Consider the following 27,353-nt stretch of genomic DNA (forward strand, 5'->3'; position numbering starts at 1 on the left):
GTGTGGTGGAGAGACTGAGCTCCAGGCTGAGGGCAGCAGAGAGAGAGTTTAACCCTTTCAGGGCAGCAGAGCTGAAACCTGCTGCTGTCAGAGGGTTCTGGTTCTGGGTTCTGGTCCAGTGGTCCGGTCCAGACGTCTCTGTGGGTGAAAGCTGTGTGAACAGAGCTGGTGTCTGCAGTGTGTCTCCGGTCGGTCCCGGGGGCAGCAGGGAAGGGTTAAAGGTGTGGACGTTTCCACAGAGGGAAGTTATCTGGAAAGTTTCCCTCCCAGCAGCCAATCAGAGCGCAGCTCTCTGACTGCAGGCGAACACAGTTTGGGGGTTTTCTCCACTACAGGAGACTCTGCTTACACCTCCGTCGACATGGTGACAACCGAGTCCCACCAGGACCAGGACCTGATGGTCCCCGCCGACGCCCCGGACCTGAACCTGAACCTGGACTCGCAGGGCGAGGAGCAGGCCTCTGGTTCTGCTGCCTTCGACCCGGAGAAGCTGGGTCAGGGTCCAGTCAACGCCATCACGGTTCTGACTCTGCTCGACAAGCTGGTCAACATGCTGGACGCCGTGCAGGACAACCAGAACAAGATGGAGGTGAGTGGACGGGTCCAGTTTGAACAGCTGATTAAACCAGAACCAGAGCTAAAGGTGGAGGAACATCTGGACCAGACCCGGGTTGTGGTTCTGCTCCATGTTGTGACACCCTCAGAGCGCTCAGAGTTCCTCCTCAGGAATGTGGACGCCACTTCCTGTTGGTGCAGATCCGAAGGAAGGCGTCACATCCATGCTGTGCATGTTTACCGGAACCACCGCAGGAACGGACCAGACCTTCAGCTGTCAGCGGCTCTTTGATGACTGAGTGGGTTTCGTCTGTACTCTGGGTTCTGGGTGACCCGGTTCTGGGTGTGTTTCAGATGCACCAGGTCCAGATGGAGGGTGTGGTCAGAGGGATCCAGGCGGACATGACCCGGCTGTCCAAGAGTCACAGCCACACGTCCAACACCGTCAGCAAGCTGCTGGACAAGAGCCGCAAGCTGTCCGTGACCATGAAGGAGGTCAGTGAACGCACCAGCACACCTGGATCACCTGGCGGACCATCCACCATGTCCACCATGTCCACCATGTCCTCCATGTCGTGTCTCTGCAGGTCCGGGAGAGGATGGAGCGTCAGGGCGCCCAGGTGAGGAAGCTGGAGGCGAACCACGCCCACCTGATCAGCAGGAACACTTCAAGGTGCTCATCTTCCAGGTAGGTGTAAAGTCACCAGATGCATGCTGGGAAATGTGGTCTCCCGGAGGCTGCCGGGCTGTTCTTCAGCCACTGACCTTATTTGGATATGAGCTGCTGTGGGAGCCGACCTGAAGTCTTCAGAGGGTGGGGGCGGTTTGTGTGGTGGTTGTTTACGAGGTGGAACGGGGGTTGTGGTGGAACCATAACTTGCTGGTCCAGTGTGTGTCGACGAGGTGAAGGTCAACTCCTCTCCTTCTGCCGCCTGCCAGCAACACGCAACATTCCCAGAACATTAGAACATTCCAGACGCAGCTCTCCAGTTATTACAGGTATAAACTAATAATCAGGCCCTAAATCTGACCAGAACATTCGGAATCACATAAAGGCAGTTATAAAGTCAGCCTTCTGTCACCTGACGCCGTTGTGTTTGATGTTTTCCTAATGGAAGCACTTCCAGCTGCCATGTTGCTGACTGATGATTGATTCCTAGAATTCTTCCAAAACATTTCCAGAACCCAGTCTGATTCCTCTGTCTCTGGGTCAATGTGTGTATTGTGGTTTCCTCGTGTCTCTCTGTGACTGTGTCCGGTTGTGACGCGGTGTCTTGCTCTGCTGCAGGAGGAAAACGAGATCCCGACCAGCGTTTTCATGAGGAGCCTCCTCCGTTTCCTCGGGATGAGATCCTGGAGGAAGGCGAGCCGTCTGCTCCGGGTCTCAGCGACGGCAGGCAGGACGGAGAATTCCAGACCATCGACCTGTCGTCTGACGAAGACGTTGGTCTGGAGGCCGACATGGACGAAGAGGAGCCGTGGCCTCAGGATGTGGACGGCATGGAGAAGTCCACAGCGGACAAACTGAAGCGGTCCAGCCTGAAGAAGGTAGGAACCACAGGGAGCAGACTCCAGGCTTTTGACCAGTCAGACAAATGTCATGGTTTCTGTTTCTCTGCAGGTGGACAGCCTGAAGAAAGCCTTCTCCAGACACAACATCGAGAAGAAGATGAACAAGATCGGGACAAAGATCGTTTCAGCAGAACAACGGGAGAAGATCAAGCAGAGAACCGCCAGCCTGAAGGTCTCCCCTCTGACCTTTGGCATCAAGAAGGTACAGAGACTCGCGCAGGTCACTGGATCGTCAGATGGTCCATGAAAGTGTCAGTTCAGACTAAAGATGTTTCTTCTGTCCTTTAGTCTCGCAGCAGCTCAGACTCCCAGCCTCCGGAGGCCTCAGGCCAGACCAGGGAGTCCCTCACAGCCGAGGCCGACGTCCAGCTGCCTCAGCAGGCGGCGCTGAGCTGGAGCTCCCTTCACCGAGGTCCACGCCCAGCTGGCCCCGAATGACCAGCAGGGGGGCTCCAAGACCAGGTGGAGCCGGTAGTGGAGGTCAGGGAGGAAGTAGAGAAGCAGCTGGAGGTTGTGGAGGAATAGAAGGAGGAAGTGAAGGAGGGCTCACTGGTGGTGGAGGCTGACGTGTCGGTGGTCTCTGAGGACTCAGTGAGGCGTAACGCTCTGTCCTCCACCCTCCCTCAGGAGACGGAGTAGAGTAGAGGAGAAGGAGGAGGAGTCCTAAGCAGAACATGAGCGTTAGATCAGACCAATCAGAGGATCAGAGTTTTCTTAAGGAACTCCACTCAGATCGAATCAAAGGTTTTCTGCTTTATTCCTCAAACTCTCCATTAAATGTCAACAATCACATTCTCCCAAAGGTTTTCCAACCTTCTCCTCTGATAAACCTTGGGCCTCTCAGAGATCACACCACCATCACTGGTTCTCATTTTATGATTTATGTTGGGTCCAACCTGACCAAGAAGCTGGTGGATCATGAAACAAGGGAACCTCCAGGGTTTCTGTCCTGCCTAAGAGCAAACGCTGGATCTGCAGAATCCTCCAATGTGTTTCCAGAGTTCCTCAAACATCCCAACCAGGGCCTTTAAATGTGTCCTGATACCTGAAGCCCCTCCCTCAGAGGTTCATCTGATGACCTCCAGTCAGACCTCTGACCAGGTCTCATTCATTGTCTATGATGAACCCTCTGCGGTTGATCCAAGTATTTTAATGTCTTACATTCCAAGGAGTTTTCTCTGTATTTCTTGCATTTCTCTAGAAGTTTCCACCACATTCTATCGCAGATCCTAAAAATCTCTGCCAGACGTTCAGCAGCGTTCCAGCGACCGCTGAGTTGATGTTGCACCAGTGTTTGTTTGTCCTGCTTTACTATCATGTTCCTGGTTTTCCATTTATCAGTTTTCAGTGGTTCTGCTGATATTCAATCAAACATTGTCTGATTATCTCAGAGTTGCTGACGGCAGAAAGGTGAAACATTTCCTGCTTGCTGTCAAATTATTGATAACCTTTGTGATTCCACTGATTGATTGATCTAAAATGGTTCATTTAATGTTTTTTGTTTGTTTCTGCCAAAGATTATTCCTTCTACATCTCATCTCTGGTGCTGATGGGACATTTCTTGTCCAAACGTCTCCAGACTGTGTGAACTTATGGTTTATGTCTTTAGTTTTGCTTTTGGGGCTCAGTGTAATTCGGGCTCCTCTGCTTCACCTCTCTGAAGGCCACCTGCTGGTAGATTGTTGTAAATATTGTTACACTTTTTCTGTTCTCTGCTATAAAAGTTTTAACTCTGTAGGTCAGAGGTCACTCTCTCCTAACCAGAGAATAAACATTATGGTGCTTTTCACCTTATCAATGCTTGTATAAATTCTTTTTTACCACAAAACTCTGCAGTCAATAAACTATCACACACACACACACACACACACACACACACACTGTCTGATGTTCTGGAACCAAAAGTGCTGGATAAATGTTCGAATCAGAGGATCATCTGATCTCTGTGATCAACCAGATCAAGGTGGATCTGAGACTCTGCACTCTGACTCTGGTTTCAGTCCGTTTGGTTCATGGCCTTCATGTGGGAGAGACAGGAAGTGGGGTGGTCTCCTCAGCAGCCAATGACAGTACAGGGTTGGTGATATCAAACCGAAGGACCAATCAGAGTGAGCGGGGAGGTCCAGAGTTGGGTCCAGTCTCTGCAGAACAGATCAGACGGTCCAACTGAAGTATTTATGCAGCTTGCAGGATACTGAGCATTTCCTGTGAAGTACGCAGTCTGGTTCCGGTACCATGAACTCTGAGGCTCCGCCTGCGCTCTCTCTCGTCTCTGTGTCGTCTCTGCTGGGCTGTGGCCTCCAGCTGGTGGTGGCTGCTCTCCTCACACACAGGTATGGTGGGCGGAGCTCCAAGACGGACTGGTGGATCCTGCTGTGGCTGTTCTATGATGTCATCGTCCACCTGACGCTGGTAGGAGGAGCTTCTTCTTGTTCAGCCGCTCTCTGCTGTCATCTTTCCTTCATCATTTCAGGACCTGACCTTTGAACTGTCCTCTTCTTGGGATCAATGTTTTCCATCCTTTGGGTTCTTTTTGTCTTCCTCCACTGTACTTGTGTTGTTCGTTTAGTTTCATGGGTTTCTGAACTGCTTTTGAAGATTTCACTGCTTTCCAGATGTTTAGGATTCATTCACACCAACCCTGGTTTGGTTCACTTTAATCCAACTTCAGTCCATTTATCTAGAAAGCCTGGTTTGTTTGGGCTGGTGTGAATGCGTCATCAAACTCTGGTCCTCCAAACGTCGGTCTGGGTTCAGTTAGAAATGCCTATATGAACGCCAAGCAGATGGGGGATCACGCCAAAGCAGGAAGTTTGGTTTGAGAAAGAACTGCAGCAGCTCAAAATGCAACACATCTTGGTGTTTTGGTGTCTGATCAAACAGACTGTTAGGAGTTGAAAACACCCATAGATTGTTCTTTTGGGTTTTTTGTGCCACACTGTCCACCTGGACAGAAACGTCTGGACTGAACATGAAATATTAAAACAGCATTTCCAAATCAATTGTTGAGTAAAAGCTACTCTATCTGAAGTTGTCTCTTCATCAATGTTGGTTTAGTGCAGCTGTCTTTGTTCTGGCTGATTGTCCCTGTTGTCCTCAGGAGGGTCCGTTTGTTTACATGTCTCTGGTTGGGACAGTGGAGACATCTGAAGGTCCTCTGGCTGAGCTCTGTGAGTTTTGCAACCGTCTTTGTATTTCTGTGTTATCCTGTTTCTGACACACAGCAGAAAGTAGGATCTTTAGTGTTTCTAAGCTACACTCATCAGCCAATCAGAGAGCTGCGTCTGAATCCAGACATGAACCTTGAAGGTCCTTCATCACCTTCTGTCTTACTCTACAGAACCGACGCTCTTTCCGGAGACGGAGGAGTTTTACTTCTGAATATGTTTTTTAGTATTTCAACATACCTGAACGTTTTAATGCCTGGTTTAACAGTGTCAGCTGTCCCACCTGTAGGGAAGGAGTACGGTAAAGCAGACAGTCGCTGGTTGGTTTCTGACCCAAACATCGTGTCCTTGGAGATTCTGACGGTGGTCCTGGACTCTCTGCTGGCTCTGCTGCTGATACATGCAGTACTCAATGACAAGTACTACAGGTGATGCTACAGTTTCAATAAAACGCTCTACCCATCCAACTCAGGTATCACATGTTACAAGATATAGTCCAAGTACTGCGAGTATGCTGATGAAGAACCACAGATACTCTGACAGTACATCCAGTGCTGCTAAAACCTGCTAGACTGGCTTTTATCCTTTGGTTCAAACATGAAACATTTTATCAGATTTTGCCATGTTGATGTCTATTCTGTTTATCTTTTTCATTCAGTTTTTATTCTTAATGCTTCATGTGGGTCAGTCAGATCTTAAACGGGCCGTTAAATCAGTCTCATTCTGAAATGACTTGTATTTCAGACACTTCCTGCAGATCACTCTGAGCGTGTGCGAGCTGTACGGCGGCTGGATGACCTTCTGTCCTGATTGGCTGCTGGGCAGTCCTCACCTGGACACGTCCAACCCGCTCTACCTATGGGTCTACCTGGTCTTCTTTAATGGACTCTGGGTCCTGATCCCGGTTCTGCTCCTGGTCCAGTCCTGGTTGTGTCTCCAGAGTTCATGCAGTCAAAGGAGACAGAACGACGGCCCAGAAGAAGAAGAAGCTGTAGACGCCGTCAGCAGCGATGGTCAGAAGTCTGTCACTGTTTGAGCTCATCGTTTTCTCAGACTGGTCACAGAAATGATTTTTAGCAGGAAGGAACAAATCAGACCGCTGGATCATCACTAAAACTTTTATTAATCTCTATAAATAAAATCCTGAGGTTAAACGAGTCTCCTTCCTTGCTGGTCCTCTCAGCTCCTCTTGATCAGCTTGTTGACCTTCAGGAAGGCCTGTTGCAGACCCAGCCCCTGGGGTGGCGCTGCAGGCCTGGATCTCCCACTCTCTGTCTGTGTAACTGTTCAGGTTCAACTTGTTGGACACCTGAGGAGAAGATCAGACTCGTTATTTTCAGGGTCAACTGTGGATCCAGGCAGAAACTCACACCTCTACAGTCAGGTCCTTCACTTTGTTGTTAAATTTGGCCTTCAGTCAATTTGTTCTCCTGTGATGTTAGAACAGAGTTCTGGCAGAACCTCCAATGGAAAATCAGCCTATTTTATCATGTCGAAGAAAACACAGTGATGTCTAGAGAAGATGGGGAACCAAAGATCCATCATGGGTGCTCCCCTATAGACTTCCTATTCTCTGAATGGTTCCCAGTAAACCACGAGGTTCCTGCTTCCAGGATTCCCAGCTTTAGGGTTCCTAACCCACATTGGTCCAAACGCCAATCCTCTCTCTCACATGGGTTCTTTCCCACTCCATGCATGGAGCTAGGAACCATAGGTTGCCCTATGGTTCCTTGTAAGGTCACATAGGGTGACCCTACGAGGGATTTGAGCCCGGGACCTTGTTTCACTCTCTCTTTGACCATTCAGTGTTACATCCAGCTTCCCTCTGTCGCCACCTGCTGCTCAGTTTGAGGTAGGGCTGCAGGCCAATCTGCTGGTTTTCTCACACAGGTTTCATTAATTTGAACAATAAACTGAACTTGATTCATTTGATTGGGACGTATATGGCTGACTTTAATCTGTCTGCCTGATATATCCTCACAGTTCTGTTGATGATCTGTGGCTGAAGTGTCTGAAGTGTCCCTACCTCCCGTATGGTCATGCTGTGGGGCAGATCCTTCTTGTTGGCCAGAACCATCAGAGGAACTCCCTGCAGCCTCTCGTCGCTGAGGATGCCCTTCAGAGCCTTCTGCGCCTCTGGCATGCGAGCCGCGTCGGTGCTGTCCACCACGAACACCAACGCCTTGCACTCGTCCAGGTAGTACCTGCAGGACATCCGTTATTCCTTTGGCTGGTTGCTCGGGCGACGCGCCTACCGGGTGTCGTTTACTCACTTCCAGTTGGGTCTCATGCTCTGCTGTCCGCCAATGTCCCACAACGTCAAAGGCGACTGCTTGTTCAGGTCCAGCGTTCCCACGTTGAAGCCCACGGTCGGCGAGGTTTTGACCGTCTGAGAAGGTAAATGTTTCATGAGAACACCTGAGGCCTGGTGACCCTCACAGTGTTCTGAACTCACCTGTCCGGTCAGGATCTGGGCCAACAGGGTGGACTTCCCCGCAGAGTCCAGACCCATGATCAACACCTGGACAGAGGAGGACAGGCTTCAGGTTGACACTCAGCTGGTTCTGGTGCTGAAGAAATCTAAAGTCTTCCAGTCTGGATCCCAGAGGAGATTCAGGCCAGAACCAGAACCAGAACCACCTGGTTCAGGATCATCAGATGGTTTATCAATTGGAAAGAAAAGGAGAAGAAGAACTGTTCTTCTATGAACTATCAGAGCTGGACGATGAATCAGTAACAACCACAACAGACATCTGATCCAGAACCGCACAGCATTCTGGGTAATGTGAATGGTAAAATGGTAAAATGAATTTATATAGCTTGACTCGTCAGTGACCACTCAGAGGAAAGCTTGTAGTTACTCAACCTTTCACATCGAGTTAAGCGATGCTAGTGGAATCAACAACAACAAAAGTCTCAGACGTTGGCTGTGTTTAAAGAAAGGCGTATTGTTTCTCAGCTGAATGTTTCTTTGTTGGTCCAAAAAATGTTTTTAGTAGATTCTCTGCAATGAATAAAATAATTTAATTGAAAAACCTTTTGTGTATTCAGCCAAGTCTGGTTCTGAGGAGAGAGTCAGTGATCTACTAGGATCTTAAATAAAAACAGAACGTGACTAATAAAAGAAAACACTACATACAATGCTACACTTAAGAAGATATAAATTAGTCATTAGAAATCCGCCCTTCAAAAATAATAAGTGTTTTTCTGCTTCAGTTCATTTGTGAACAATGGACTGTTAAAAATTACTTCAAGGGCCAAAATGGCCCCTGACCCACACTTTGACTCACCCTAAAGACCAAACTGGTCTTTAGGGTGAGTTTGTGGTCTGATAGGAACCATGTGGACCATCAAACTTCCTGAAAAACCTGAGATGTTCAGAACCTGTGGGTTTCTTTAAGTCAGGACTAGAAACATTTCTGGGTTCCAGCAGCTCTGGATCAGAACCAGACGAGAAATAATTCTTGATTCTTTCAGGCCTTGTTTTTTCTTCTCTTTGACATCATGTAAGGAACAAACATCCATCGGTCTGGTCCTCCTGATGGAGCGGGCGGGCCCAGAAGTTCTGGACAGGCGGTAAGTGGGCATGTCTCTGACCTTTGAGGTATTCCTGACCCCTGATCCAGACCAGCACAGGTGAGCTTAATGGAACCACTTGGTTTATTAAACCACCTCCATTAAACGAAGCTGGTTCTGGTCCAGTGATGAAGGAAGTAAGAACCGGATTCAATAGTCAGCTAAAGAGAGGAAAATAAGGGGACTCACCTGAGGGCAGGCGGAGCTGCTCTGACCCATCGCTCTGGAGCTCTAGAATCAGTCTGACTGGATCTCTGACAGCCTTGAGGCGCAGCTGACCTTCTTTGATTGACAGCCAATAGCAGCCCTCGCTGCTGCACATGTGACCAATAGGCAGCTCTGACTGCATTCCAGTTCAGACACACCCGGCCTGCTGAGAGTCAGCGACAGGTGAGAGTGGCTGAGCAGGAAGTCATGTGATCATGTTGATGAGATAAATATGAAAATCAGGCTGTCAAAAAACCTGTTTTCTGCAGCTTCTTTAACAGTCATTTCATGAGTCACTGAAGAATATACTTCATAACATTTAAGCAACATTTCCTTCACAGTCTTTTCAGGCAGTTCTTCCTTCCACTTAATTTTCCGTTGAGTTGGATACTGAGACTGGCCTCCAGGTGTTGCTGGACGCTCGTTTCATGTGGAGGGTTTAAATCATTTTAGTGGGTTTTTGTGACATTATAAACTTATTCAAGAGTTTTATTCTCTCTGGAGCCACCAGAATAATCTGACATAAATGAAACATTGTAATTTGTGCAGGAGCTGAAGGAGGAGGAGCAGGATCCACTAGGAGGAGTCAGTCCGGCTATAAATCCTCCTCCCTCCTCCTGCTCCTTCCTTCTTCTTCTCTGCTTCTTCAGCTCCATCATGGGCTTCGGTGACCTGAAATCAGCCTCCGGACTCAAAGTCCTTAACGACTTCCTGTCGGAGCGCAGCTACATCGAAGGGTGAGCCCAGCAGAACCCAGCAGAACCCGGCAGAACCCAGCAGAACCCAGCAGAACCTCCCTGCTCCTGCAGCTTCAACGAGGCTGCCGCCATGTTGGCTCAGCTCGTGGCTAACAGTTAGCTTCAGTTCCGGCGGTAAATGAAGCTACATTAGCGCTCCACGGAGCGGAAGTCATCGTGGTTTTATATAAACGTATGAAAGCTGTTGGCAGATTAAAGGACGTCATAGTTTCGATCAAAATAATTGGGTTTATTTGGGTTTAAATTGGCCCACTGTGCGGTCACATGGTGCTAACAGCCTCTCTGCGGCTGCGCAGTGGCTGCTGTAGGTTCTGGATCATACTGGACCTAAAGTCGGTTCTATACTCAGAGCCAGAGATATTAGAAACTATCTTAGTTTTAGATCTGAGACTACAGATCGTGTCCAAGTCTCGCATCAAAACCTGGTTCTGGTCAGGCAGAGTTCTGGTTCTGGCCCAGTAATCGTTTGCAGTCCAGGTTAACCAAGCCTCAGTGGTTCAGGTCTGGACCCCAAAAAAAGGGGGAAATGCAACTTTAGGGGTCAGCTGAGTCATCTGTAACATGGTAACCCTGTCCCCCTCAGGTTTGTCCCCTCTCAGGCTGACGTGGTGGTCTTTGACGTCCTCTCAGCCCCGCCCCCAGCAGACCTGTGCCACGCCCTGCGGTGGTACAACCACATCAAGTCGTACCAGAGCCAGAAGAACAGGTGAGCCCTTCGTCATCCTCAGGTCAGAGTGCACAGTGTGACCAACGCTTCGTGGCTGTCAGCCTCCCAGGTGTGAAGAGACCTCTGGGGCAGTACGGCCCTGCGGGAGTGGCCGACGCCACCTCAGGCTCCGCCCCCGCCGCCTCCAAAGACGACGATGACGATGACATCGACCTGTTTGGTTCTGACGAGGAGGTGAGGACGTTATGATGTCACGGTGAGGTCACGGGTGAGCTCAGGTGTGGTGTTCAACCCTGATCTTTGTCTGTCAGGAAGACGCGGAGGCGACCAAGCTGAAGGAGCAGCGCCTGGCCGAGTACGCCGCCAAGAAAGCAAAAGTACGTCACTCAACCAATCACAGGGCCCCTCACTGATCACATGACCAGTGAGGCTCCTCACCATCCACCCACGTGGCTCTGGATGATGAGTAACCAATCACCATCTTTCGGCTGACTGCCTGATGGACAGCTGTTTTACCTGAGTCTCCACCAATCAGAGAGCAGCATGGCGGGGTTTCCTTGGTAACTGACTCTATGTCTGTCTCCTATTAGAGCCGGCTCTCATCGCTAAATCGTCGCTCCTATTGGACGTGAAGCCATGGGACGATGAGACGGACATGGCCAAGCTGGAGGAGTGTGTCCGCAGCATCGAGATGGACGGGCTGGTCTGGGGACAATGTAAGAGGACCGCACACAGTACTGGGACCAGTACCCCCAACCCAGTACCACATAGCACCCACACTAGCTGTAGCTCCTCTAGTAGCACAGATGATGATCCATCTCACCATCTTTCGGCTGAAGACTGATGGACACTCTTTGATCTGACCGCTACAGAAACTGATCACAGTCATCCATTAAATGTTAAACTGTTTTATTGACGGGTAGTAACTATAACCAACCCATGCTGTGATCTGTGCAGCCAAGCTGGTCCCAGTGGGCTACGGCATCAAGAAGCTCCAGATCAGCTGCGTGGTGGAGGACGACAAGGTGAGACGCTTGCAACACGTCGCCTGGTTGGTTCTGAGTGTCGTTCTGAGGTCTGACCGAGTGTTTTGTTCTGCAGGTGGGCACAGACATCCTGGAGGAGAAGATTACAGCCTTCGAGGACTTTGTGCAGTCCATGGATGTCGCAGCTTTCAATAAGATCTGAGTTAATCATGTTTAATAAAAAGCACTTGGCAAAAATCAGCTGTTGAGTCTTTAATCTTAGGGGAAATATTTACTCCAGCTTTAAAGTTGAAGCAATGATGGTTGAAACAGTTGCATTTATAAAGCCTCAGTTTATCCAATTTAATCTGAATGATGAGGTGAATTTATCACCTTAGATCTCTTGCTTAACTCTTGAGGCTGCAGTTCCTCTATCTGGGCGCTAGTGGCGATGCAGTTTAAAGAACTGTTCCACATGGAGCAGAAGAAGACTGGACCGGAAACTAAACAGCAGTGGAGCACCGCTCGGGGGAAGAAGATAAATAATCCGTAAAAACCGCAACCATCGATCTGCTGCAGGTAAAAGAACCCGACAGGCAGTGATTCGAGGCAGCAGTACCGGTACCGGACCAACGCTGACTGGTTTCGTGCTGCCGTTAAGCTTAGGAGTTAATCTGCTAACAACATAGCTAACCGGAAGCTGACCGCTGTGACACGTCAGCGTCTCTGTTGTCACGGTTCAAAACGACCCGGGTTAGTCTCTAGTTGGACCCAGAATACGGAACCGAGACTTAAATTGACTAAACATGGGTTACTGTTACAACAAGAAGTGCAAGCTGATTGGTTAGAAATGCATAGAGCTAAACTGTGATTGGTTAGAAGAAAATCATCTGGTGTATAATTGGTTGGCAGCGGGGAGAGCGGTGCTTTGATTGGATGACAGTTAGACAGGTAACTGTGAAAAGTATCAGTAGGGGCGGGTGTTAACCCAGGCTCATGTATCAGTACCGGGTCCAGAATAAAGAACCTCCTGAGCTCTTTTAGGAGGTAACTGTTCTGCTGCAGATCAGGGTCCACCAGAACAGTTCTGATGGGTTTCAAAGCGACTCTGGGCTTAATGTGCAGAGCATCACCATAGCAACCAGTATGGCGTCTGCTTCCCCTTCAGGCTCATGGACTCTGGAGCTCCCGCCTCGTTGCTGTTAGTTACAGCATGGAGCACTCTGATTGGACGGACCCTCTGACTGCACCACCTCCAGGTGAGTGGATGTGATGATGTGTGTGTTCAGCATGTGCAGGTGTGTTATTAGATGTGTGTGTTCCAGGTGTGCCGTCAGGATGTCTGATGAAGGTAACCGGAAGGAGGCAGAGCCTCCCAGCAGGTGAGCTTACCTGTTAACTCTTCTGGTAACCAATCAGAGACAATCATCAGTGAAAGAGAGCTGTAGGTGTGGTCTGTCTGGCAGGATGTGGGCGGAGCCAGAGCCCGGTCCGTCCAGGTGTGAGCCCAGCAGGCAGGGTTACTGTGGTTACTGCAGAGTCCTCTACACCAGCCTGGACCAGGTACAGGAACGCCTGAGTTTAGACCCAGTCTGGCCTCACTCCGGCTCCTGATGACATCATCACCATGTGTCCCACACAGCACCTGTCCAGCCTCAGACACCTGGATTCTGTCCGGGCGTCCGCCAGAGGCTCCGCTCCTGTGTCCATCGCCAGGGGCAACCAGAGCAGGCTGACTCTGCTGGAGCGCTTCCTGCGGGACGTCCAGGAGCACCACCCGCATCGCTACGGCGACGCCAGGTGAGCAAAACAAACACCTCCACTAACGCAACAGTCCAGCTGTTGCTATGGGTAACCTGTCCGTCTGGGTCCTCCAGGCCGTCCCACGCCGACCTGCCGTCTGTCTCCGCCCCCCCGCTGCCGAAGGCGGAGCTTGATGAACTCTGTTCCTCCGACGGAGACGGGCAGTCGCTAGGCACTCGAGAACACCTGCCCAGCTCTGATGACGCGTCCTGTCAGCCAGCCAATCAGGAACAGAACACAGCTTCCACAGCCAATCAGACAGGCAGGACAAAGGACGGGCGTCTCCTCTGCCCCATTGCACGAACACTCACCCCCCTCAGCACCAAACTCTGCACCCTGAGGCTCCGCCCCCTCAGCCACAGGCCCCGCCCTCTGTCCACAGAAAAGCCCACAGGAAGACCAACCGGAGGAAACCCAGTGACTCTTCATCCTCCACTCAGGCTCCCCGGGGGCCGGCTCAGCTGGACCCCAGCGCCAGCCAGAGGCTCCAGGCTCCTGCAGAGCCAAAGATCCAAACTGCATCTGGACCAAGGACCCGGTTCTGCTCAGACCTGAGGCCCCAGAGGCCCTTTGTGAGTTGGCAGAGGGAGAGGCGGGCGGTCCAGAAGGCGGAGGCGTTCTCCACCCACAGCGACCCGGAGGAGCAGACCATTGAAGAGGTCGGTGGTTTACCCAGGGTTTTTCACATTGGGGGCCCCAAGGGGGCCCCCAATGTTTGTCCTGTTTGTCCAGGTTCTGACTGGGATTCATCGGAAAAATGGAATCTAATAAATGTAATTTAAAAAATACATAAATAGTTGATCAGGTGAATGAAGAAATGTCCACTAAAGTAGGTAGCAGCATTTATGCTAAATGACTGATAAATAAAAGTGAAAATATATTAATTAAATGTTTCTTTCATTGTTTGGGTGTGCAGAGCTGGGGTTAACCGACCAATCAGACGCAGAGCTGATGTCACCTGACCTGTCCCCTCTGAACCCTCCCAGGTGATCCAGATGTGCTGCTACAGCGTCACTTCACCTCACCACCAGCAGGAGGAGACAGAGAGCCTCCATTTCAGCCTTCCTGTCACCATGGAAACGCAGAGTGAAGACTGGGACAAACCTGTCCAGGTATGTACAGGTGTGGAGGTGGTTCTGTTTGTCCAGGTTCTGACTGGGATTCTGCTCAGCAGGTGGTTTTCCAGAGAGCTGACCCACCTGTCCAGGTGAGCCAGACAGAGGGGCGGGACCTGTGCCGCCTCATGGACGTCCAGGTGGACATGGAGGACCAGGTGTACTCCAGCCAGCTGGACTGCGCCCTGCTGGGCGAGGCGGTCCAGCTGGACCAGGGCATCTGGGACGTCCCCATAGAGGACGTCCTGCCGGTCCCACAACATATCCCAGAATCCTTCAGGGGGAAGACCTGGACCCAGATTGAGCAGGAGGACGAGGCCCGCGTGGAGAGGCTGGTCCAGCAGTTCAGACGGGGCAGATTCATCTGCTATTTCGACACAGAGTCTCTGGCCAGGTAACACCTGCTCACCTGTTAACTCACCTGATCAAAGGTGAACATGTTCACATCCATTCCTAGTTGTTAGCTTTTCAGCTCACTTGTTCTCAGGTAAACAGGTGAGCCCTGTGTGGCCCACTTGGTCATCTATTGATCTAAACATTTAATGTGGAACAGTTCACTAGTCTGAGATACATAAGTAGTCGTGTCAGGTAATCTCAGGTAATCTCAGGTGATCTGTTTCCCTCAGGTTTGGCAGGAGGAGGAGGAAGGAGGCCCCTCAGGCCCAGGAGGCGGAGCCAGACACAGGTATTCTGCCCTTGGTGGACCAGGATGATGATGACTCTGCTTGTGTGAGGATGAAGAAAAGGAGGCGGAGCTTCAGAGTGGCATCCAGGTGTCAGGTAAGCAGGAGGGGGTTGTGTCTGATTTTCTCTCCTGGAAACAAACGCCTCACCTGGTATTATCCTTTCAGGTGGTTAAAGTGAGTCACGGCACTCAGACGCTACGATTGGTTATCCCGACTGTTCATCAGCTGTCCTCAGAGGCTCCGCCCACCAGCCTCCCTGCAGCCAATGAGAGAACTCCTGAGTCGCAGGCGTGGCATTCGCTGCCTGCGTGTTACTCCAGCATCGTTACTCCTGTCCAGCCCCGCACCTCGCTGGTCTACCTGCTCTGCTCCCCGTCCTGCTCTGCTGCCGCCCCGCCTGGAGACTCCGCCCCAAGCGCTGCAGAAGGAGGCGGCGGCCTGTCGACCTGCAGAGGCTAAAGGTCAAGTATAAAAGACTTCCTGTTAAGTTCTACGAACCGGGGACCAATCAGATCCTCAGAAACCCTCCACAGGCTTTACTGAGACCCAGAGGCCCCGCCCCCTCTGGCCATCCTCCACCATGCGTCCGTCAGCTGTTCCGGAGTCTGAGTCCTGACCTCAACATGGACCGCCGGCCGGGGGAGGGGCCTAAAGGCGACTTGGCCCTGATGAACGCGCTCAGTGCAGACTCTGGGACAGAGACCGTCAGGAGGACAGGAAGGGTTCCTCAGACTCCGCCCACCGAGAGAGAGAGGGGCGGCAGGCCACGCCACCCACCCTCCCAAAGAAGGACCAGGACTCTAGCCCCGCCCCCTCCTCCCAGGAGGGAGGGGCTTCGACGAGCACCACCCAGCAGGAAGCGCCTCAGCTCCACAGGCCACGCCCTCCCGGCCCCCCGCAGGGGGCGGAGCCAGAGGGGGCGCGGCTGCGAGAGAGGGGGCAGGTAGCAGGCCGGACTCTTTATGGACGGACTGGAGCTACACCTGTCCCAGCTCACCTGACACTAAAGAAAACTCCACTGTGCAATAAGAAGAAAGATCATTTCCTCTTTGGTGTAAAGAATTGCTGACAATAGAAATTATTTTCTTTATGATCTGTTTTAATAATTTTATAAGGTAAACAATGTTTTTACAGAATGGAAACCAGTACAGCTACATGTTTGTTGCCATGGAGACATACTTAATGACATCATTGTTTACTGTTCGGCAGCTCTGTCTCTGTACTTTCTCACCAGTTTAACAGGTGGCCATGTTTTTACCTTTTCTACCTGCGTGTTTAAATATTGGTCCTGAATAAAACGTTTTCTAAGAGCCACGCCTGCTCAGTTTGTCCTCACAGCGTCCACCAGGCTGGACACTGCGTCCCCCACCTGCTCCGCTGCCGCCGCTAGCTCCACCCTCACGCTCTCACCTGGAAGCACACAAACCGAAGCTGTTCACTCTGTTGAGGACAGGTAACACCTGGCAGGTGAGACAGGTGCTCCTCCTGTGGCAGTCTGTCTCACCTGTGACTCACCTGCAGGATTTATCTCTCCATTTGTGTCTCACCTGTGTTTCTGTCTCTCACCCCGTCCATCTCTGTCTTCAGTCTGTCCACAATCTGCTGCAGCAAGACTTCAGGACTACAAGTCCCAGGATCCTCTTCATCGGACAGACAGGTAATGTTTGCTTGTAGGCCCGCCTCCTCAAGGTCTCCCTGTCGTTCTATTGGCTGACAGTCTTTTAATGATTCCTGTCGTCCTATTGGCTGACAGTCTTTTAATGATTCCTGTCGTCCTATTGGCTGACAGTCTTTTAATGATTCCTGTCGTCCTATTGGCTGACAGTCTTTTAATGATTCCTGTCGTCCTATTGGCTGACAGTCTTTTAATGATTCCTGTCGTCCTATTGGCTGACAGTCTTTTAATGATTCCTGTCGTCCTATTGGCTGACGTTCCTCTGGCATTTCCTCCTCCTGTTCATCATGTGACAGACTGGGTTTGTGTGGAATTGTGGGAGATGGAGTTTGAGGCTCATTCATGCCCCATTCGTCCCCATCCTTCATCAGCTCCTCCTCTTCCTCCTCATCGGTTGGAGGGTCAGAGGTCGGCGTTGCGGCTCCTCCCTCAGTGTGATGCGTGTTGTTGGCGTGTTGTTGAGCCTCCATCTTTCTCAGAGCCTGACGCAGAAGAACCAAACATAAACTACAGCTCCCATGATGCACCTGTCCTCAATGCCAGTCACAGCTACCTGGTTGAGCATGTCCTGCAGCTTTTCGTTGTGCTGCCTCATCGTTGCCATGGTGACCTCCATCTCAGAGCAGCGGTCCTCCAGGATGCCCTGCTCTGATTGGACGGTGAGGCGCCACGCCCCCAGCTGTTGCTCCAGCAACCTGTGGGACCAGTTCAAAGCAGTTAGACCCAGGTACAGACCATACTGGGATGGTGCTGGTTCCAGCCTCACCACTTGTCTCTCTGCAGGTTCCTGACCTCAGTCAGCAGCGCCGCCCCCTGCAGGATGGACGCGTCATTACGCTGCCTTTCGCTCAGCTGGAGCTGCCTCACCTGCTGGGGGGGCGGAGCCTCATCTGTCTGCAGAGACTTGGACGAGGACAGAGGAGGAGACGCCTGCACCGCGGCGTCCCGGGCCTCCTCCTCATCACAGGACGAAGAGCGCGCCGAGGCGGCCGGTGGCGTTGCAGCATCAGAGGTGGGCGGAGCTCTGCGGGCAGAACGTTTCAGTACCGGACCACAGAGGTTTACCTGCAGATCACTCACCTGTTCTGGGTCTGTGTTGGCTCCGCCCATGTCAGGACGCTCGTCCTATCAGCTGCTCTGTGAGTATGTCGCCGTGGCAACAGGGTGTGACGAGCATTATGCACCAAGGAGGACAGAGACTCTTTCCAGGTGGGCTGATTACACACAAACACACAAACAAAGGTCAAGCGCTTTAACTTTACCTGTCTGACCTCACCTGACTGACCTCACCTGAGTGCAGAACTCCACCACTGGGTGGTGTGTTTTATGCTTCCTGGTCTGCCGGCCGTTCAGGAAGCATTCCTGACACCTGGACGTTCACACACTTCCTGCAGCGATACCTGAGCACAGATGTGAAGCGGGTCTGGACTCTGTCTCACCTGAGTGACTCTCAGTCCTCACCTGGTCCAGCCGATCAGACTCACCTGAGCCCGGCGATGGGGAAGGCTTTACAGGTGTGGCAGCGGACGGCGTGGCTCACCTTCTGACTGGCCGACAGTCTGTAGAGAGTCGGCAACCATAGCAACAGCCGGGGCTCGCTCTTCAGCCACGAGAGGAGATGTGATTGGCTCACAGCTGGGGCCCCGTCCTGCAGACAGGTTGGGTCAGGTGAGGTCAGGTGAGGTCAGGTTGGGTCAGGTTGGGTCAGGTGAGGTCAGGTTGGGTCAGGTGAGGTCAGGTTGGGTCAGGTGAAGTCAGGTTGGGTCAGGTGAGGTCAGGTGAGGTCAGGTTCACCTGCAGCAAAGCGTTTGTGGGTCCTCACCTGGTTAAAACAGGAAGTGACTGCTGCCTCCACACTGCCGAACACTTCCTGCTCCTGGACCGCCGCAGGAACCTGAACACTGAGCGGTCAGAGAGCTGGAGCACTGGGGCATGATGGGAAATGCAGTCCTACCTTGCTGAGGTCCTGCAGCAGAGAGCTGAGTGCAGTCCTGGTGACAGATCCAGAGCAGTCTCCTGACAGACGAACCAGACCTGCAGGACAGAGCCAGAACCTTCTGGGTCCATTTGGTTCTGGATGCTTCTGGTTCATATCAGGATTCTGGTAGTTACTCACTCCTGTACTTGGCCAGCACGCTGTCCGCAGACAGAGCGACCAGAACGGTCTGCAGAGACCGGGCCGACACCTGACCGGTCCCCTCTCTGAAACACAGCAGGTCCACAATCAGCCCAGTCGTCTAGAAACCAGAACCGGACCTAGTGCTGATCCAACGGACCGGTCAAGCAGCCTGAACAGTAGACTGCCAGTCTCCTCTGAGGCCGCCGCAGTCACTTCCTGGGACGCGCAATTAAACATCCTGTTGAGAACCATGGCCACGCTTTCCCTGTTCAACATGGCGTCCCGCCTGGGATTAGCCCCGCCCACCAGCTGGGAGCCTGCTGGATTAGCCCCGCCCACCAGGTGGGAGCCTGCTGGATTAGCCCCGCCCACCAGGTGGGAGCCTGCTGGGTTAGCCCCGCCCACCAGGTGGGAGCCTGCTGGATTAGCCCCGCCCACCAGGTGGGAGCCTGCTGGATTAGCCCCGCCCACCAGGTGGGAGCCTGCTGGGTTAGCCCCGCCCACCAGCTGGAAGGATGCTGCAATGTGCTGAATGAAGATGGCGTCCACTGGAACAGAAAGACAGGTCACAAGGTCAACTGATTCATTAATATGAACTGATTTATGAAACTGAACCGATTCCTTCAGTGATTCATTAACTTGAATCAGTTCATGTTGGTATGAACTGATTCACTCAGTTCATTAAAGGTGAACTGAACATGTTCAATGATGAACAGAGTCATTTATGAACTGATTCATTGAACCATATCAGCAAAGTGAACCAGTTCTGGTTAGAATGAGCAAGTTCATTCATGACCTGAACACAGTCCTTTCAGCATAAATGAACGCAGTCAGTCAGTGAGATCTGACTGGTGCAGATCTGAACTGGGAAGGAACCAGTGATCTTACTGTGGCAGAACCTCTGCAGAGACCGGACCTTCATGGTGGTTCTGTAGACTGACAGACGGGCCTCAGTCACAGGTTCTGTTCAAAGAACAACCAAAAACAACAAAAGAACTGTTCATATTGAAACTGACTTACTGGATCGATGACATCAGCAGGTCCAGGTTCAGCTGGCAGACAAGAGTCAGGGTTCAGACCAGAACCAGAACCCCTGTCTGGACCTTCCTGGTTCAGAACAACAGATCTCACCTGTGCGGCTCGGGTCCATGGAGATCCGGTGGATTCCTTAGATCCTCCGCAGAGAGTCAAACTCCAGGACTCACTCCGTAGAACCAGAACCTGCTGGGTCGGTTCTGATCCACTTACCAGAACAGGAGTTTGATCCGTTTTCTTCTGGAGAGACGGAACAAGAGAGGCTGATTAGGCAGGAGTATTCTGGCCGGATCCCAAGAAACCAGAACCAGAACTGGACCTGAACCAGAACCGGAACAGAACTGAACCAGACCTGAACCAGAACTGGACCTGAACCAGAACTGAACCAGAGCTGAACCAGAACTGAACCAGAACTGAACCAGAACTGGACCAGAGCATGAACCAGAGCTGAACCAGAACTGAACCAGAACTGAACCAGAACTGGACCAGAGCTGAACCAGACCTGAACCAGAGCTGAACCAGACCTGAACCAGAACCAGAACTGGACCTTCCTTCATCAGGAGCTGCTGCTCATCAATGATGAACGAAGGCGTCACATTACATGACTGCTGTTTCCCACCTGCTGCCTGACAGCCAATCAGCAGCCAGCAGTGCCGACCAATCAGAAGCAGGGATCTGGAGACTCCTGAGGTCAGACAGGTAAATTCAGTCAGAGCTTCAGTTTGACTCTGACCACCAGGGGGCGCCACCATTTCCACCAAAAGACTCACAAATTTTGAGCCTGAATCCTAAAAATGTTCACTTTCAGAAATGTTTTCCAAAGTCTGAACAAGATATATGAGTTTGTTTATTACTTAACTTGACAAATGGGAAAAAAAGATTTTTAAATGAAATAATCTGCCAGTGGAACTAGAACCTTTTTGAGTGTTTTTGCCGTGTTTTCCTGGTGGAAACCCTCAGGGGTCGCTGACCTCCACGGTCAGAAGGCTCCGCCTCCAGCCGGTCTCTGACCTCCGGTGCTGGCTGTGGGTCGGTTCTGGAGGACCGGTGGGAGCAGCGGCATCATATCGTGGAGCGGATCTGGACGAGGTTCTGAATAAATGTTTGATGAAGGGGAACAAGCGTCCTCTGTGTCCGGGCCGGGAACACGGCCGCTGTTGTTCTCCGCTCACACTGAGCGCCTTGTTGGGCGCCGGGCGGCCGCAGCGGCCGACACCACAGCTGTCCGGCATCTGGACTGAGCTAAACGGCCGCAGGCGGAGCCGCGGTCCGGTCTCTCCACGGCGCCGTCACAGAGGCACGGTCTGTCCTGAGGATGACCCCGTGACCCCGGGCTGCTGGGGTCTGGCTGTTAAACATCAACAGAAAGAAGCTCAGAGCTGGAAGAACGACTGGAGAGAAACACTAAAAAAACAGAAAAATAATAAAATGTAAGTATAAATAATGAAACAAAATAAGAAAAAATATAAACTTAGTACATAACATATTGAAAAATGAAACAACGTAAAACATAAAATAAACAATAGACAAAATATATACAAAAGAAATGCAAATAAAATAATAAAAGGTTAAATAATAACCAAAATAAAAATATACACAATCATAAAAGGAAAAGATAAAATATCAAAATAAAATACAGAAAATGTGTAAAAATGTAATAAAATCTTATTACAACTAAATAAGTCATAATAATATCAGAACAATTAGAGTTAAAAAAAAAAAAAGCAAAAAATACACAAATCAATCATAAAAATACGTAAATGTAATAAAACTAAACAGGATGTGGAGGTGAACCTGTGACCTCCACCCTGCAGACAGGGGTGGAGGTCAAGGCCTGGCCTGGTGACCTTTGACCTCGTGTCAGACATGCTAACTAAAGGCTGCTAAAGAAACTAAACCCAAATCATAAGAAGGAAGGAAAAGTCGCCACTTCCGGATAAATCCTACACAAAAACATCTTTACAATATGGCTGACATGCTGTCATCCTGGTGGAGCTCTCAGCCAATCAGAGACTTGCTAGCATCTGCTAACAAAACAAACGACAAAGGCCTCCATTCACTGGAGCCGGCCCGTTTAAGGAGCGTTGGGTTTGATTCTGATGCAGCCGGCCCGTTTAAGGAGCGTTGGGTTTGGTTCTGATGCAGCCGGCCCGTTTAAGGAGCGTTGGGTTTGGTTCTGATGCAGCCGGCCCGTTTAACAGAACATTTCGTGGTTCTCAGGTGCAACTGGAGGAATCTGATCTCATTTTGAATCTGGTGTCACCTGGGACCAAACGGGCTTTGGGTTCTGGATGGTTCTGTTGACTCAGAACCTCTCTACCAGTGGGTCAGTGTTTTTCCTGACTCTCAGTCTTCATGTCCCCCAGTCAGGGACAGAATGAACTGGGCGGGGCTTATGAACGGTTGAACACAAGTCCCGCCCACTGGGCGGGGCTTATGAACGATGCGACGCTGACTCCTCCCAGTGGGCGGGGCTTGTGAGGTTCAGTCATCCGTCAGAGGCTCAGTTTCTGCTCCTCATCCTCACCAGAACCGTCCTGCTGCTTCCTGCTGGGTGAGTACCCTGAGGTTCTGCTCACACTGACCTGAACCCTGGTTCTGGTTCTGTCTGAGCCCGGGTTCTCTCTGGTTCTGGTTCTGTCTGTAGGAGAGACTGAGCTGCGCCGAGGTGAAGATGAAGTGCTCCCTAGTGATCTGCCTGCTGGTCTGCTCCTCTCTGGTCGGACTCGGTACGTCTGGTTCTCCTGGCTGATCGGGTTCTGACGCCTCAGCAGAACCTGCTGAGATGTTTGTGGGTCTGAAGTTCTGATGTGTTTGAATCATCTGCTCGACATGGTCTGACCAATAGGGGGCAGCACCTCAGAGTCTGAGTCCTGGTTCTGACCGTGGTTCTGTTCAGATCTGTTGGGGAACAGGTTCTGTTCTCCTGACTGGTTCATGTTAAAGCTGATAGGAACCATCAGAACCTCCCAGGAGGTTTCTGGGTCGTTTTCCAACTCCCTGGAGCATCCTTTAAGTTGAACCACAGAAACATTCAGAACCTTTTAGAACCGTTTCAGGAACTGCAGAGGAATAAAATGATATCAATAGTTCATGTTTACAGAGTTTGGCTTTTCAACCTAAATGTTCTGAGTCAGTTTGAAAGTCAGAGAGAAACTCAAATTTGCTGGATGTGGAAATAACTGTTGCTCAACATCCTGGAAGGTCCAGTTGGACGATTCTGGGAATCAGACAGCAGCAGAACACGAGCCAAGAACAACTGGACTGGCTGAGAACTCTGCATGTGGACGGATCTAAACCCGTCCTGCTCTCTGGGAGAGCAGAGGGTTGCAGTGATATGTGAGAATCTTGAGTAATGCAGAACCCGGCCGTGTCGGCCCAAATGAAGCCAGCTGAGTCCGGTGGGATGATCCGCTTTGTATTTAGCCACGTTTCAAAACTTTCTGGGAATTTCAAAAGAGTTCAGGAAGTTTTCAGGTGAAACTCATGACCTGTGAATGACCCCTCATGGAGAACTGGACCCCAGGTGACCTGCTGCTGTGTTTCAGGGTCCGCCATCCGCTGCTACAGCTGTAAGGACTACACCGCCAGCTGCACCAAGCAGCGAGACTGCAGCTACGACGACGCCTGCCTCACGCTCATCGAGAGAGGTGCGTACCGTCCACCGGGCCCTCTGGACCTCAGGTGTCGCTCCGGATCTCTCACCTGGCTGTCTGCTGCTCTGCAGGTGGGATGACCTACAGGAAGTGTCTGAAGTACACGGAGTGTGAGCGGAGCCGCCTGGCCCAGATGTTCCCCCAGGTACCAGGTCCACCGTCCAGACACCAACCAGTTCACCCTCTGACCAGTTTGGTTCTGGAATCTGGTCCAGGTTCTGTCTCGGTCCCTGCAGCTTTTCAGACCATAAAGGTTCTGCTGGAGAACCAAACTGGTACCAGATTTTTCTTTATTGCCAGAGACCTTGTGGCGCCCTCCGGTGGTCACAGCCTGTAATTACACTACAATGTTTCAGGATAGTTTATTATGAATTAGATTAATAATTGAAGGACAAAACGAACAAGTCGATATATCTTTAAAAAAATTAGAGAACTATAAAAAAATTGTATGATTATTATTGCCAGGAACTCTCTGTCGCCCTCCTGTGGTCACAGCCTGTAACTACAAACTTCCAGAACCACCCTGGAGAACCTCTGGTTCCGGTTCCTGTTGAGGTTTTCCGTTACCATGGAAACCACACTAGGACTGAAACCAGTTGGGTTCTCTGGTAGGTTCCTGCTGACTGGGTACCCTGACCTCTGACCTTTGACCTCCCAGGTTTCCAGCTTCACCTTCAGGTGCTGCAACTCCGACCTGTGTAACTCCGCCCCCTCGTCTGCAGCAGGCTCTGTGATTGGCCTGCTGGCCTCCGTGCTGGTCATGTGGTGGTGTGTCCACTGAGCGCTCCGCGGCGCCCCCTGCAGTCAGCTTGTGTAACAGCCTCATCGACGTGTCAGTGTGGATCTAACCATCGCTAACAGGAGGATATAGCGCCACCTGCAGGTTCCACAGCGCCCCCTGGAGTCAGAGCTGATCAGACTGATGAGTCGACAGGAAGCTGATGGAGGATGAACTGATCGCATTAATCAATAACTACATCTGTATTGATCTGCATAACTCCACTCTAACTATGTAGAAATGTTTGTTTCCAGGAAGTTCTGGAGGTTCTGGTTCTGTAACTGATGTCGTCACTGACCTGAAAACTGCTTCAAACCAATAAAAGACTTACAGGAAACTTGTTCTGTTGTTTTTGCTCCTGGAGAGAAACAGCTGCAGCGCCCTCTGCAGGCCGAGGCCAGCAGCTGAACTTCTGTTTTTATCTTTAGTTCTGGTTTCCGAACAGAACCTTATTGGACCAGATATTCACACATTTCATCATCTTCCTTATTATCAGTCATGATCCAATCAGAAACATGGCCGCCATAGACAGAGATTACGAGGATTATTCATCATTAATAAATGTCACAGTTCCAAATTATATTACAGTATACAAAATAACTACTTATACAACTAAATAAGTATTTAACAAGCAGTAATGAAGTACTTTGCTTCGTACTTAGCTCTGCCGTTTTATATATTTTCATATAGAGGAATATTTATTGAAATTTAAATATTTTTACAGAAATATTTTCGCAAGTGTCATAATCGGTTCATGTCTTCCAGTGGAAAGTTTTCATATATAAAGTTTTATTTATAGCGAAAACGCAGCTCCTCTGCAACCCGACGGTGCTCTGGGAACGCCCAGTAAATCCAGCCCTGTCTTCCGGGTGTCTGACGTCACAAACCGGAAGTTGACTGTCTCAGGAAACCTTGTTCCGTTGAAAGATGAAGGTTCTGCTCTGAGCGGTTCTGCCTACGGTACCGTATCTGTGCAGCTGCCGCTGTTACACCTACGCAGCACAGAGACTGGACCGGAACCAGCGACCAGAACCGAGTCCTAAACGGATCTCTTTATCGTCGTGCTTTTACTTTGAAAGGAACACCCTGATGCTTCCGCAGCGCAACATCCAGCTGGATGCGGGGAGAGCGGACGGGATGGAACTGTGATCGGAACCGCGCGGCGCTTCGGAACCATCTTCAGTGACGTCAGCATGGCTGTGAAGGTAAGCGCTCACGCGGATCAGGACCCCAATCTGGACCCGGACCGAGCGGTATCGGAAGTCCAGTAGAAGGTTCGGACGGAAACACAACCACGCTCAGCTGGATCTGAGCTGCGCGTGGAGGTCAGGTGGGTTCCGGGGATGGGTCACCTGTGCGCGAGCGGCTCAGCTGAACGAACGACTGGTGACACCTGTGGAGATCAAAGACAGGGCGGCCAGGGGGCGGGGCTTCCAGGTGGGCAGAAGGCGGAAGTCAAATAGCAGCGGGACGCGGTTCCGTAACGGTCCAGGTTCCACCGACCGGAACCAGAACTCATTCCTCCGTCTTGCATGAGCCTGCATGTGTCAGTGGGTCACCATGGCAACCGTATTTAATGGGCAGGATGTAAACAGGTTCAGAACCGGAACCAGTTGGTTTAATCATAATGCAGCTGCAGCTTTATTTGCTGAAGAAACGCACAGCTGGACTCTGTAGAACCGGACCAGAACCAGACCGAACCGGACCAAAACTGGACCAGAACAAAACTAAACCAGTACTAGACCAGAACTGAACTGAACCAGACCAGAACTGAACTGAACCAGACCAGGATCAGAACAGAACCAAACCTGAACCGGACCAGAACCGAACTGAGCCAGACCAGAATCAGAACAGAACCAAACCTGAACCGGACCAGAACTGAACTGAGCCAGACCAGAATCAGAACCAAACCTGAGCCAGACCCAGACCAGAACCACAGACATTCAGGTTTATTTCCAGCGGTCCGGTCTGAGCCCGATTCTGGTCTCTGTTCTGTTTCAGGCTGTGGTTCTGTATAACTTCATAGCGGAACCCGGAAACAACGAGCTGTCGGTCCGAGAGGGAGAGACGGTGACCATCGTGGACCAGGTAGTCCCCGTCCTCCCTGTCCTCCCCGTCCTCCCTGTCCTTCCTGTCCTCCCAGTCCTCCCCGTCCTTCCTGTCCTCTCTCATTGCTAACTGGTCTCTGCTGTGCAGACTGTGGGCGGAGGCTGGATCGCTGCTCAGAACGCCGGCGGCCAGACCGGTCTGGTACCAGAGGGGTATCTACAGGTGAGTCAGGAGGAAGGCCACTAACTCCTCCTCATCATCATCTTCATCAGAATCGCTTCCTTCCTGCAGATTGCTGGCGGAGGAGGCGGAGACTCCTGGTCGGGGGGCGGGGCTTACCAGCAGTCTCCAGCAGGGGGCGACGACGACGACGGCGAATGGGACGACGACTGGGACGACCAGTCGGTTAGCAGTTACCATGGAAACGGCCACATGGAGGAGGAGGAAGCGGGGGCTTCAGGGCGGAGCACACACGGACACGCCGTCAAGATCTCCCTCAACAAGTAATCACTCCTTCATCCGGGTCAGGGACCAGAACCGGACCATAACCAGACCAGTAGCCGCTGGTTCAGAGTCCAGGACCTGGTCCTGGTCCCAGTATAACCCAGTAATGTGTCCTCAGGTTCCCGTTCTCCAAAGGGCCGAGCCCAGAAGTCTTCCTATTGGCCAGCCCTCCTGCCACCAGCAGAGAAACGCTTCCTGTTTATGTGAGTCCTGCCTGTGATTGGTCTCTGAGTTAGGACGGGCCTGTGCAGTGCGCTGTGATTGGCTCCTGTTTCTGTCCAATCAGATGGGGGAAGTGGGTCCGGTGTGGCTCTACCCGGCGACGCCTCTGGATTGCGTCATCGCCGACCGAAGAAAGAGTCCAAACTGTACGGCCTGAAGAGCTTCATAGAGTACCAGATCACCCCCAACGTGAGGCGCTCTGCTCTGCCCGAGTATATTGATACACACCATGTAGTTCTCCAGG

General features: G+C 51.3%; 6 protein-coding genes and 2 pseudogenes across 6 annotated transcripts; 6 read left to right on the top strand and 2 right to left on the bottom strand.

Annotated features, from left to right (window-relative positions):
* Positions 1-295: 295 nt before the first annotated feature.
* On the top strand, positions 296-2,766 carry LOC129354858 (caveolae-associated protein 2-like; annotated as a pseudogene).
* Positions 2,767-3,995: 1,229 nt separating this feature from the next.
* LOC129354810 (emopamil-binding protein-like) lies at positions 3,996-6,388 on the top strand. Its single transcript, XM_055024354.1, has 4 exons — positions 3,996-4,539; positions 5,228-5,297; positions 5,584-5,722; positions 6,039-6,388. The coding sequence occupies exons 1-4, from the start codon at positions 4,363-4,365 to the stop codon at positions 6,328-6,330; spliced, it is 678 nt and encodes a 225-aa protein (XP_054880329.1). The 5' UTR covers positions 3,996-4,362; the 3' UTR covers positions 6,331-6,388.
* Positions 6,389-6,473: 85 nt separating this feature from the next.
* On the bottom strand, positions 6,474-9,148 carry LOC129354813 (ADP-ribosylation factor-like protein 11). The gene is given in 6 exon segments (XM_055024358.1): positions 6,474-6,533; positions 6,535-6,603; positions 7,321-7,498; positions 7,568-7,683; positions 7,750-7,815; positions 9,060-9,148. Coding segments are annotated over 6 exon segments (519 nt in total). The 5' UTR covers positions 9,090-9,148.
* A 531-nt stretch (positions 9,149-9,679) lies between these two features.
* Positions 9,680-11,728, top strand: LOC129354832 (elongation factor 1-beta-like). Its single transcript, XM_055024369.1, has 7 exons — positions 9,680-9,814; positions 10,419-10,541; positions 10,604-10,736; positions 10,814-10,883; positions 11,093-11,218; positions 11,460-11,527; positions 11,604-11,728. The coding sequence occupies exons 1-7, from the start codon at positions 9,735-9,737 to the stop codon at positions 11,688-11,690; spliced, it is 687 nt and encodes a 228-aa protein (XP_054880344.1). The 5' UTR covers positions 9,680-9,734; the 3' UTR covers positions 11,691-11,728.
* A 228-nt stretch (positions 11,729-11,956) lies between these two features.
* Positions 11,957-16,381, top strand: LOC129354831 (DBF4-type zinc finger-containing protein 2-like). Its single transcript, XM_055024368.1, is given in 12 exon segments — positions 11,957-12,046; positions 12,636-12,726; positions 12,793-12,849; positions 12,934-13,030; positions 13,110-13,267; positions 13,345-13,480; positions 13,483-13,929; positions 14,257-14,382; positions 14,445-14,779; positions 15,012-15,165; positions 15,237-15,481; positions 15,484-16,381. Coding segments are annotated over 10 exon segments (2,277 nt in total). The 5' UTR covers positions 11,957-12,046; positions 12,636-12,726; positions 12,793-12,805; the 3' UTR covers positions 16,019-16,381.
* LOC129354824 (dystrotelin-like) lies at positions 16,293-20,096 on the bottom strand. Its single transcript, XM_055024365.1, is given in 15 exon segments — positions 16,293-16,481; positions 16,619-17,228; positions 17,300-17,441; positions 17,513-17,770; positions 17,827-17,960; positions 18,037-18,115; positions 18,117-18,146; positions 18,231-18,394; positions 18,569-18,640; positions 18,701-18,780; positions 18,863-18,948; positions 19,023-19,174; positions 19,370-19,413; positions 19,754-19,828; positions 19,997-20,096. Coding segments are annotated over 15 exon segments (2,034 nt in total). The 5' UTR covers positions 20,016-20,096; the 3' UTR covers positions 16,293-16,392.
* A 2,226-nt stretch (positions 20,097-22,322) lies between these two features.
* On the top strand, positions 22,323-24,671 carry LOC129354816 (CD59 glycoprotein-like). The gene is made up of 5 exons (XM_055024361.1): positions 22,323-22,454; positions 22,548-22,629; positions 23,449-23,550; positions 23,628-23,701; positions 24,215-24,671. Exons 2-5 carry the CDS (start codon positions 22,575-22,577, stop codon positions 24,335-24,337), a joined length of 354 nt encoding a protein of 117 aa, XP_054880336.1. The 5' UTR covers positions 22,323-22,454; positions 22,548-22,574; the 3' UTR covers positions 24,338-24,671.
* A 747-nt stretch (positions 24,672-25,418) lies between these two features.
* LOC129354800 (sorting nexin-9-like) overlaps positions 25,419-27,353 on the top strand; it is a 4,616-nt pseudogene continuing 2,681 nt past the window's right edge.

Source organism: Poeciliopsis prolifica, unplaced genomic scaffold (genome assembly GCF_027474105.1).
Source record: "Poeciliopsis prolifica strain line A6 unplaced genomic scaffold, Auburn_PproV2 SCAFFOLD119, whole genome shotgun sequence".
In the NCBI taxonomy this organism is placed as follows: domain Eukaryota; kingdom Metazoa; phylum Chordata; class Actinopteri; order Cyprinodontiformes; family Poeciliidae; genus Poeciliopsis; species Poeciliopsis prolifica.

Coding starts and splice junctions, on each gene's coding strand:
- LOC129354832 (XM_055024369.1), top strand. CDS start 9,735: ATGGGCTTCGGTGACCTGAAATCAGCCTCCGGACTCAAAGTCCTTAAC. Junction 9,815..10,418: donor GAGCGCAGCTACATCGAAGG/GTGAGCCCAGCA, acceptor TGTCCCCCTCAG/GTTTGTCCCCTCTCAGGCTG. Junction 10,737..10,813: donor TGTTTGGTTCTGACGAGGAG/GTGAGGACGTTA, acceptor TTTGTCTGTCAG/GAAGACGCGGAGGCGACCAA.
- LOC129354810 (XM_055024354.1), top strand. CDS start 4,363: ATGAACTCTGAGGCTCCGCCTGCGCTCTCTCTCGTCTCTGTGTCGTCT. Junction 4,540..5,227: donor TCATCGTCCACCTGACGCTG/GTAGGAGGAGCT, acceptor TGTTGTCCTCAG/GAGGGTCCGTTTGTTTACAT. Junction 5,298..5,583: donor AGGTCCTCTGGCTGAGCTCT/GTGAGTTTTGCA, acceptor TCCCACCTGTAG/GGAAGGAGTACGGTAAAGCA.
- LOC129354816 (XM_055024361.1), top strand. CDS start 22,575: ATGAAGTGCTCCCTAGTGATCTGCCTGCTGGTCTGCTCCTCTCTGGTC. Junction 22,630..23,448: donor CTCCTCTCTGGTCGGACTCG/GTACGTCTGGTT, acceptor GCTGTGTTTCAG/GGTCCGCCATCCGCTGCTAC. Junction 23,702..24,214: donor TGGCCCAGATGTTCCCCCAG/GTACCAGGTCCA, acceptor TTGACCTCCCAG/GTTTCCAGCTTCACCTTCAG.